General features: G+C 50.5%; 1 protein-coding gene across 1 annotated transcript; it reads right to left on the bottom strand.

The window, feature by feature from the left end:
- Nucleotides 1-5,901: 5,901 nt before the first annotated feature.
- Nucleotides 5,902-8,044, bottom strand: A1O9_00139 (uncharacterized protein; the record flags this gene model as incomplete). The annotated part of the gene is made up of 3 exons (XM_013409303.1): nucleotides 5,902-7,640; nucleotides 7,693-7,899; nucleotides 7,954-8,044. 3 exons carry the CDS (start codon nucleotides 8,042-8,044, stop codon nucleotides 5,902-5,904), a joined length of 2,037 nt encoding a protein of 678 aa, XP_013264757.1.
- Nucleotides 8,045-11,251: the final 3,207 nt, after the last annotated feature.

Genomic DNA, 11,251 nt, shown 5'->3' on the forward strand with positions numbered 1-11,251 from the left:
CCTGTGGGCCCGCCGTTGATCCGACGTCGAAGAGCTCGAGTCTCCGGAGAGAGGAGTCGGTCGACCACTTGGCAAACATCATGAAGGTGGCGGTTCGTTTCGACGTTGTTGCGGAACCTCTCCGTCATTTCTGGTGATGCCAGCGTGGATCGGTAAACTTCAAGGATGACCATCAGTTTCGATGTACTGAAACTTCAGACCGGATCACATACAAGCTCGGACAGTGAATACCAAACCTGGAATCGATGGCTCAATGTCGCTCAAAGGGCTGAATACCTCGAGGGTGACTGACAAGTATGGAGGCCACTTACGGTACAATTTGATGAATGGACACGAAAATGGATTGCTAGTGATTCATACAAGATATCGCACAATAAGCCTGCGTGGCTCCCGAGCTAGAATCTGCGTTTTGAAGAGAATGCCGGCCAGGGAGGGACGAATGTTTAAATCAAGTACTTCATCATGCCCTAGTCCCACGGCAGCTTCGCCGAGGCGGGCACAATTGGGGTTTCCAGCACGTCTGGTGGGCTGTTGAGGTGCTCTTCGGTACAGCCGTCTTTGACTTGGGTAAGCTTCAATCCTGACCACCAGACTGGTGAAATCTTTATCTGGTTTCAGCTAGACCCACTGGAGTTCCAAGTATTCGCAAGCTTCGATGCCCATGCCCGTGCTCAGTGGGAACATTCCGATGTCTGGTGGTTTACTCTTGGCGAAGAAATGGTCCTGGCACAAGGACGAATAATGGCCTCATTTCCTTGTCATGACAAACCAGAGACAATTTTACTTTGGCCTGTAGAGGGTCAGTCTTCCTATTTTGGGCAGCACTCTCAGGATGCAGAACTCGCGACGTAGCAGGGTCCTGCTTACGGTTTCCTGATATGTTTGCTCTTGAATCGCAGGGAAGCGCCCGAATTCCTGACTTGGAAGTTCGTTGCTGTGGCAGCACCAAGGCTGCATAACCTACTTCGGCGGATACTTGTCTTTCTCACTTTGTTGGTCTCCCTACAGAGAGCGGTAACATCGAGAGCATTGACACGCAGGCAATACGGGCTGGGTACTACCATCCGCTACTTATACTGGGTCGATTTGAGCACCCCGGACGCACTAGGACGCACAGACTACACAAGGAGCTTGGAGATAGCAAAGCAATTGAATTGGGCGGATCATCTGCCCGAGCCTCCCGCCCAAGCAAAGACAAAATCCAAGACTCATGACCTGTCAAGTATGCGTCCTCTTTATCACTTGCATGTCCAAGGCACATATATTCTCCATAGATGAGAGGGCCAATTGCAGGCGGATGGCGTGGACTCCATGGAGACGCTTCCCTATGGAGAGCTGACATTTGACAGCGAAACTTGACACTCACATCCCGCTTCTGCTGTTGCTGCCACCAGAGCGTGTACCCAATTCTAATTATAGGCATCTACAGCAACGTCTCCTCTGGTCCGTCACATCTTTACGAAAGTTCCGCTGTCAGTCAGCAACCTGCCAAGGTACAAAGACGGAGAGGATCGACACGTAAGCCCACAGCCTGGCCTATTCACCCTTTCCCACAGCAGTCGTGTTGTCTAAAGTCTATCTCCGACATCAAACGGAAAATGACTACAACACCTAGAAGCCTCTAGCTAGCAGTAGGGGCTAGTCGACATGTGGAGATGGGGTCGAGCGGCTAGTCTCACGTCCGTGCTTTCCCCGCCGTCCAGGCGCAATTCTTGAATTAAGGAGCACGTCATCTGGTCCGGACGTTTCACCTTCATCAACTTGTCGGCCACAAGGACAACAACTAGCGTTTTCGAAAATACACCCCGCTTCTCAGCCCCCAGCAGGCATAGGAAGAAGCAAATATATTTTTCAGACATGACCACTGCGTTCCCGGGATCATGGAGAGTGCCTAAATTCCCGACGACGGAACGTCTCAACGCATCCCAAAGGCTATGTCTGACTTGCTTAAACAGCCAGTTTACATTAGACCCTTTGATGAATCAAATGACAGTAGCAATGTTGTCGACAGGGGGATTTTATTATGGAATTACGAGTCTCGGGGCCAGTGTTTGGGAGTCGTTCGCCCGAAAAAGTGCTCTGAGACCTCCACCTGAGTACTTCTCTTCTAGCATAAGACAGGAAGCATCTGCTGCTGGAACATTGTCAACGAATGCGGTTGTGATCGACAATGGCTGATTCTGGCATATCGACTGCGGAAATGTTAGGCTAACTCCCTTGCCCTTGTGACAGCTGCAACCGAATCTGCAAGACTCTCATTAAACAGCGAGTTTAAACTATGGCTAGTGAAACGCATGCAGGTGTACTCCGTACGGAGTATCCTAGTCTCAATGTCACCAACGAAGACTGAGACCGAGTAACGATCTCATCTTCCGCCGTGCAGAGAAGCAGCGCCATTCTTCTCTGACATGCTTCTTGACAGATCAATAGATCATGCTTGAAATGGCTGCAGAGACATATCCGAGCCAAGAATGCGTTATACGTCTTCGGAATGATCCGTCTTAATCATTTTCTCAGCCGTCCTTCCTGGTTTAGTCACAGACTCCAAGTTCAGAGCGGTAGTTCATTTCGTGCAGGATCCATTATTCGACCCCCTGGCAACTCTTGTTGGCCATACCACCAGCATTGCTGACTACGTATACACCGACCGAAATGTACCGAGCCGGAATTGGCGATATTCCACAGCCTACGAGTAGGTCAGGGATGAATCTCTTGGTGGAGGTCAACCCCCCGGTCCCCATCTTAACCTTAAGTCCTAACGGGGCGATCCGAGCGATAGGCGATAAGCAGTCCAGCGCTAGGGTCGGGTCAACGAATTTCCGCCCGTTGATCCTTTGATCACCCCAAAGTCAGCGTGGACTCCCAATTTTGCTTTCTTCACAGCAGGTCCATCACTCCCCAGTCATCCTCCACGCTGAAGGCGCCACGACCTACACGATAATTATCCCGACTTGAAATGTCGTTCGGTCTTCCTAGATTTTGCGCATTCTCCAGGCTGCACCGTGAGGCGAGCGCTAATTAAGCGCACGGCCCAAAGCCTCCCCCGGCGAGCCACCACATGTTCATCGATGATAACCTTAATTGATTTACGCAACGTATCTATCTTCTAAATAAAGGTAAGGATCTTTTTGACTAGTCCAAGCATCTCATTTGCAATGCAAGGGCGTTGCCATCGTCGAGTGCCGGCCTTGTGGAGGGACAAGGCTGAGACCCCTTGGACTCTTCGCTTCAGTGAATCAATAAAGTGAAACCACGCTCTTCTTCTCTACCACTTCATGATTCAACCTGAAGCATAGCTTATCAACGCCTTGGGCATAGTGGAAACCCCCCTTGAGCACCCCGTGCCAATACTCTCAAAGAAATTCTCTTACCACACGCTGGTGTGCCGCCAACAGTGTCCTTGTTTTTTTATGGAGGGATCATTTGACATATTTGTCCAAGGCAAGTGGCCACAAGTCACGATCTGGATGGTATCAACATCGATCATCACAACAAACACTGGTATTGTCCTGCTTGATTGCTCCTTTTGAGCATCACGGAGCAGTTCTTGATCTGTCAACTTATCCATCTCTCTTTCGAGTCGACGAGCGGAAGCGATGTTCCTGGATCCAGTCTTGGGCGCCGGGGCACCTGGTTGGCCATGGGTTGTCTGTGTCTGTGTTGTCCCTTGACGCAAGGTGCGACCTGCTAGACTTCGGTAAGGCCGATCGACAATGTTCTTGTCGTCATAAAGGAACTGGTGCAGCGCCTGCGCGCTTGACACGTGATGTTTGTCCAGAGGCGACATTATTCAGGCCTGATTTAACAGTCAGCCCTCGTGTTGAATCAAAACGCAGCTAGGGAATGAGTCGACGCCGATTGGAGGCTCCAAATACGTGCAACTTAGTGATGACTGATGGAGTTCCTTGCTCGGCCGAAGGATGCCTCAACCACAAGATCCCTTCCAAGGCCGGCAGTGATCTACGAAGATGACTTACGACAGAAGAGCGACCGGAGATCCCCGAGATGAGACGACGGGGCTAATATTGATATGAATGTCTTCGAGCAAGACAGTGTTGGCAACCTCAATGTTCAATCAAGTCAAGCTCAGGTAATGGAAGCAATGATATCAGGGACGGGCCTCACATGAACCACAGCAAAACCAGCCGGCTGACATGTCAATCGTGTGTATGCAAATGCGCGATTCAAGGAAAATCGACCCCGCCTTGTCTGCGAGAGAGTATTCATTTCCCTGGGGGCAGGTCTTCGCGGTTTTTATATCTGCTCTAGAGCTAAAGCAGACTCTTCATCAACATCAGCAAAGCAGTCGGTCAGAAAGCTCAGACGCTCAGACACCTGAGCTTTGGATGTGCCAGCAAGTCTACCCCAGTATTTTAGCCCCCGCATTCATAGAATCACAGAATCTTTGCAAGGTGCCTTGTTCTAAACCATCTATCTGGCGGTGTTTCTACACTCGGGCCAGCCTTCAATATCGCTACAAGGTTTAAGCCCTGTGCCTCACTGCGAGCATCTGACCCTGATTGTCTGCTCGTGTAGCTGGCATGCCACTTCCCGATGCCCCCATGACCGATCAATATAGTGCAGGTCACGTGACTACTCCTCATCTACTAGGAGGTCCAACGCAAGCTCCTGGAAAAGACGAGGTTAAAGTCCTGCGGCCTGCCTAACTACTTCGATACCTACCTTACGTAGGTGGGTAATTGTCCTCAAGGGAAGCTTGGAGTAACTTTTCCCCTTGGTCTATGAATTCCCTAGGTATTCAGGTTAATTTTAGGAAGTGTTGGGCTACTACTATGCAGTAACCACATCCACACAAACATACTCGTCTATATCGCTCGATCCTATTTTACCTCGGGGGAAAACGTTGGAAGCTAGAGCATTTGAACTTTTTTTGCTATTCATGTCCAGAGATCCTAGCCCCTGGACTGCATCAGTCATGATACCTCCTGTCCCGCATGAGAGCTTTGCACACTACCCGACCCGGTAAGAAGAGATGCCATCTCGCCGCAGGGAGCGATTACCGCCCGTACTCTCTGCGTTATACCTACCAAAATGCATTCTCTGTCCTTCTCTCCTCCAGAAATTCTTCGAGTATGTATATATTACGGTCTCCTGGCTTCTCCAGACCTCTTCAACGGCCGTCGTTTCGTATTCTCATCAACTGGGACTCTGCCCATAATCACCCAATATAGCGTCCTCCACAGGCTTCAGGACACTGTGGATTGTAGATCCCCACGTCCGTGTGTCCAGAATCCACATCCACTCTATTCCCAAACACATTGATGTGTTCAGCGCGCATGGAAAAGCCCAAAAGAAAAAGGTGTTGCAGTAAAAAAAAGGAGATGTATCAGCTTGGAGGAATCATTGCGCCAAATGTGTTGCGCTCCTCCATCCAGGGTATCATAAACTAAATCCTTCTCTTTCTCCTGCGCGAAAGCGCCGGTGAAAAATTCCAAATCCCCGAAGGGTGTTTCCGAATAGGCCGTATCTACTGTGGGTTGCGACCCTTACCTGAGGTCGTTGTGACCGAAATCCTCGCCCGTGTGGTGGGTTTCGATCTTGTCTGCCGGTTAAAAATAACTGCGCCCTGCGCCGTTCGCTCATGCCAGATGAAAGGTAAGCCAGACTGTTCAGACCGCAGTCCGATAAGAACTTTTGTGAGTCGCTGCTCCAGACCAGGATGCATTAATCCTTTTTCCAGAAAGAATTAAGTTTAGATGGGATTAATGAGTGTGAAAATAAGACTAGTCGTCCTTGATAAAGGACAATAGGGAAAAGAGTGTCGTCGTCCTGATCCGAGAGGCCTCATCAACGCCAAGGACAGGAGTCTCGGCAAGAGTAGTCATCTAGACCACTAATGCAACGTCAAGAGATCACCAGCAATGGGTTGCATAAGGTGTGTCATATCAGGAGAAAGTCCCATCCGTATTTCTGCATCACGTCCCGCCAGTGGACGTTCTGGTTCCTCGTAACAGTTGTCGAGGGTGCTGCGACTGCAGCGGTGGCTACAGCGGTGGCGGTGGCAGTGGCAATCGGCGTCGAGATCGAGCCCCCGGGGCTCCCAGCAGTAACAGGGGTCGCTTCGCATACTCCAGCAGAGATGACAATGTCATCGTTCAGTCTCCAGACTTCATGTAGAAGGCGAACCATCTTTCCGAAATTGCCGTGGTTCGCTTCATCTCCCAGTGACTCGCAACGCTCGGAGAGCGCTCGTCGGAAGGGAGATGCGGGTATGGAGTTCGCACCGCAGATGAGCATGGGCCAGACGAGACATCGATCGAAACCATTTGGACCAGAAGGAATAAATTGGAGAAGATCAGCCATTTGTGAGATCAGGTTGACGGTCGCCGATTGGTAGCGGTTGTATTCGGGGACAAGTGAGCATAGATAGACACGGGCTGCCTTGCGGAAGATAGCACTGATGTTCTTCGAAAGCTGTTTCGGACGGAGAGCACCTGATTTCGAGTAGGGAATCTGCAGAGGCTCGTTGGGCTCGATTTGATCAAGTGTCTGCGCCAACGAGGTGATGTGACTACACATTCCGATGTCATCGAGCTTCGCCTCCTTCTTGAGAGAGTCCAAGCAGGCAACTTCGGAGAGTAGATACATCACAAGATCATTGCATCCCATCAACTTCTCAAGTCCTGCGTTTGACATCGTGAAGAACATGTTTCTGTAGGTATGTGAAAATCTCGGTGCCTTACCAAGCATCGTGGAACCGAGGATGTCGATCCAGGCAGTGAGCGTCATGTTAAACGGAGGGTGGCCTCCGGTCTGACCAATGTTCTCCAGGGCAGCAGGGAGGTCGAGCTTTTGAACGATGTCTGCGGCAGCTTGGAAATGTTGATGCCAGGGAATGAGTTCCTTTTCCAGATCACTTGCTGACCCCACACAGCCTTGGAGTGAGATCATTCCAAGCAAAGCATCCAGCATCTCACTGTGGTGTGTGTCGCCATTGAGAGCTTCTACGACAATCGTCACGAAAGCAAGTTTGTGGCGCATGGCGTCATCATCTGCAGTGGTAGACCCGAAGGCTTGGATGCTCTTGAGGTGTGTGGCAGCAGCAAGGAGACAGGAGTGCAGGTAGGCCTTGTTGTTCTCAAGGGCAGGCAATATCACATCGGCTCGGACTGAACCGTGCTGATTGGCCTCAAGGACCGGCAACAGTAATGGAAGGACATTCTCAAGCAAATGATCAAAGAGAGGACGATCACAATCTTCTAGTTGAACCATGGAGCATTGTGGCTGGGCTTGCTGTGTGACGTGGGGGAAATCAAAGAAATTGAAGTCGATGCCTTCCTCGCCACTGAATGAGTCCTGTCGATTTTCGTAGTACTCGGGCTGGACCCAGTCATCTCCGGTACAAGAAGGTAGCATCGAATGTGGGGGAGGGGGGACAAAAGTACTAAAGGTCGAGATCGTCGAGTCCCGACGGGTAAGTTCGTCATTGATGTAGGTGTGTCGTTCTGTTTTAACGTCGACTTCCCATGGGTAGCCATGGGTATAGGATTCGGGCTGAGGCATGTAAATGTTAGAGCCGTATGGATCGTAGATGCCAGGCGTCTCGACGAAGGGTTGATCGAAGACATTATCGTACTCTTCCTGTGAATCATCGTCCCTAGGCTGTGCGTGTGAAGGATCTAGGTAATGTCAATGGTTGATTGAAACAGGGCAAGGACTGGTGTCACGTACATTGACTTTGGGAACCCAGGGTTTTCTCGTTAGTCTTGGTCCTTTTAATGATGGTCTTGATATGTTCTTTCTGCTTCCGCCTTGTTTCATTGTTGCTCCACCAGTGTGGTCGTTTGTATTCGCAGTCAAGCCCCAGGTGACGGCAGGCTTTGCATTTGGACTTCCCCTCATCACACTTCTTGCGTCTTAAGCGACAAGTGAAGCAACCTGTTCATCGTCAGTCATACATAACCAAAGGTAGTGCTGGTGAAGGAAGCTCACCTGACCGAGACCTTCTATGCATCTTAGAGGCCTTGGTAGAGGGAGAGTCTTTAGTTGTAGGCGCGGGCTTCTTTTCCGCTGAGGAAGCCATGGATGATTGTGATAATTACGGGACTTTGCGGGGATACCAATAGACGTAAGGGCAGAGTGAGTATCCGACCCAGGTATGATAACGACACTGACGATGAGGACGGCGATGAACCGCGCTGTTGTTGGGTATTACGAAGGAGTGATCGCGAACACTGGCCAGCAGTATTCCAGAGTCTATAGGGACAGTCGACGAGGTGAAGGGACAACAGCGAGGGCAACGGTCTGCCTAGAAAGAATTCATGGCGACATTGGCCGGGAATGTTGTTTATGAGAGTTTGATCAGTGTCAAGCTGGATCTTCTCAAGTGGAGAGATCTATATTTGGAAGACTGTTGAGAGAACATGCAAAGTAGCATGAGGCTCCAAGATGGTTTAGCAAAGAACAGATGCGGTAGGAAACAATGTTCTGCATAGAGGACGAATGAGAGGTGAAGGCGGCACATCGTATCTATGAATATCGCGGTTGTGTCTGGAGGCGCTGGCTTGGTATTGGTGCAATGGCTGGAGGAAGAAGAGGAGAATGCATGATTGAGCAATGAGCAGGTTGGTCGAATGGGTCGATGCACTTGCAGTGAGCATTCTCGGCCAATTCGGTTCCTCGATAGTTTGCATTCGACAAAGAAGGAATCAGCATCAAGTGTGGGAGATTTCCGTCATGATTGGATAGAGGGGTCGTTGAATTTGTGGGTTGGCGGTTCGAGGCTAAGATTAGCATTTGCCAGCTCTTAACGAATGCTAAGCTGCAGGGTAGTTAGCGCCGACTTCCCCAAGCCTGCAGCTTCCCCTGTCATCTCCCTGATCCCTGTCTAAGTTTGGCAATGTCGGGCTCCCACAAGGTGTCATCCCACGGCGGCCTTCGTCTTGTGACTTTCTCGTCTAGAGCACAATCCTTGACATGGGCAGCCATGGGTTGACTTTATTGGTCGACCGCCTGGCGAATAGAACAGGAGCTGCCCAACGTGGAAAATCACTTTTAACCTCTTGGTGCTGAGATCTGCTCTAGCCTTGCTTAGATCCTGGCGACAAGTCATGAGGTACGACTTGATGGCGAAATGTTGTGGAACTTGTTAGCTACTTCGGAGCTGGATGGTGAATATGGTGCGTGCACGTGTACCCAAGAAGTATCTGGTACCGTGCACAACGTCTTCCCGTACTCGGTACCAGCCTCTGGGAAAGAACCACGAGGGATCACAGACCAGGAAGGTACCAGAGCCATGAGTAAGGAGGACGCACAGACGTAGCGGACGGCCACATGATTGTCTCTCATCAATGTTCCCGTTGTCGGGACGTTTACGACCGAGGAGACCTCGCTATTGTGAACCAGTTGCTTCAGAAATTGCCAGTTCGAGAGCATCTCGGGGTCTGCAGTTGTACCCGATCGACCACGCCAGTGTACTCGTACTCCGTATAAAGTAGGAAAATCCCATCATGTGGCTGATGTTATGGTCTGGTTGGGATCATCCCAATCGCCCTCCTCCGCACTCCGTATCAAGCTTGACTCGTCTTGTGTCACGTTCAACATTGTGCATCTTGGACTCCACATACCATTCCATTCTGTAGATTGTATCACTGGTATTCTTCCAGGCCTCAAATTCTTTCCGTGTCGGTTCTCCTGAGAGTCCAGATCTGAGAAGCGAAGCCGTTCGCGGGCCCAGGGTTCGCCCAGCAGGACAGGCTTTGTGGGCGAAGGAGAGAGCAAGAAAAGCGCCGAAAGGGTGTGGTGGAAGTGGGAAAAATCGCAACGATTGGGCAGCAGTTGTCGAATGAAGTGAGGATGTCGACTTAGTGCAGAAGCTACCCTTGTGCTAAAGGACGAAGGTGTTGAGCTGGTTCCCTGTTCTCGTGAAGTTCAATCAGGCTAAAGGGAGCTTGCGGAACGACGGGAGCCAGTGAGAACTAAAAGTGATGCCAAGGGGCCTTCGTGCATTAGCGCAATCTGTTTAGTAAAGCGGGTCGGGTGGATCTTGCCCTGCCTATCACCGCCTGGTGTAGATTCAACGGCAGGCGCTACTGACCCGCTAGTTCCTGCACATTTGAGATAAGCAAAACTCCCCTCACTTTTCCCCCTCCACAAAAGACCTTCTCATCTGCACCAGTGCTGCTCGTTGTTTACGCGCTATTCCTGCAAACACCTGGACACGACCTTTTTTTAGGATCAGATGCATTTTGATAGCCTCGAGGTTTCAAGCAAACGGTAGACAGCTTCGCCAATCACCAAGGGAGAGTCGCAACGAGATATTCGCGCTTTGATAACTCAGCGCGTCAATTGTAGACGCGAGTCCTGTGTACTTTGGAATGAACTTGCCTCTGAAGCCTGCAGCCAAATTTGGCCGCTCTTTCTTGATCTAAAAATTGACTGTTCTTGATCCCTCCTACATGAGATTCTCAAAGATTGACCGAAAGGAACCTATCAGATGGAAGAGTCCAATTTCATCATGCCAGCCCAGGACGAAGTCGACACTGCCGGTGCTTAGGAAGCAGAAAGAGTAGCAAGTGATAAGGCTCCCCATGGCCGCACATTCCTGCTCGAGGGTGACCTCTAGTTTCATCACTTCTCTTTATGTGCTCCACTCAAGCACAATATCGAAGTCCAAAAGTAAAAACGCTTTGCCATCCCACCATTCCACGTTACCTGGATTACACTCGGTATCTTTCCTTAACAGAAGAAATGTATGTAGCATGGGAGGGAGGCTGATATGTTGTCCCATGCACACATTATCGTGAAGGAGCACCCCCAGCCTCCTCTATTTCGTCCACGGTGATAATCACCCGAAGCTTTGCACCCTAGCATCAGTCCGTCGATGCCAACCTCGGAAGACAGTCGAGTATGGAGCCCCTGCCCCCACCCCTGGTGTGGTGTGACTTTTCGTCCCACGCCCTGGAAAAAAGCACTGGCTTCACTTGTCGTGCACAGCAAAAACAAGCAACGTGCTACTGCAGGTAAAGCACAAAGCCAAAGCCGAACATTACCTTCCCCTCATCAGCGAAAGCTCCCAGGTCCACTGGCTAATGCTCCATAGGTTATCTCGAACATTGGCTTGCACGCCAAGACCCTGCGTCAAACCCCAGCTTGAATCAATGACAACGGGTCTAACTACTGGGGGGGGTTGGCAAGAGACTTCAAGAGAGCACATTACTTCAACGTTTGTGTATCATTGCAAGTCCGAGCACGGGTGTACTCGTCAAAGCGACATCGCGAAAGTGAAAAG

This window comes from Exophiala aquamarina (assembly GCF_000709125.1).
Source record: "Exophiala aquamarina CBS 119918 chromosome Unknown aczIA-supercont1.1, whole genome shotgun sequence".
NCBI classification, from domain to species: Eukaryota; Fungi; Ascomycota; class Eurotiomycetes; order Chaetothyriales; family Herpotrichiellaceae; genus Exophiala; species Exophiala aquamarina.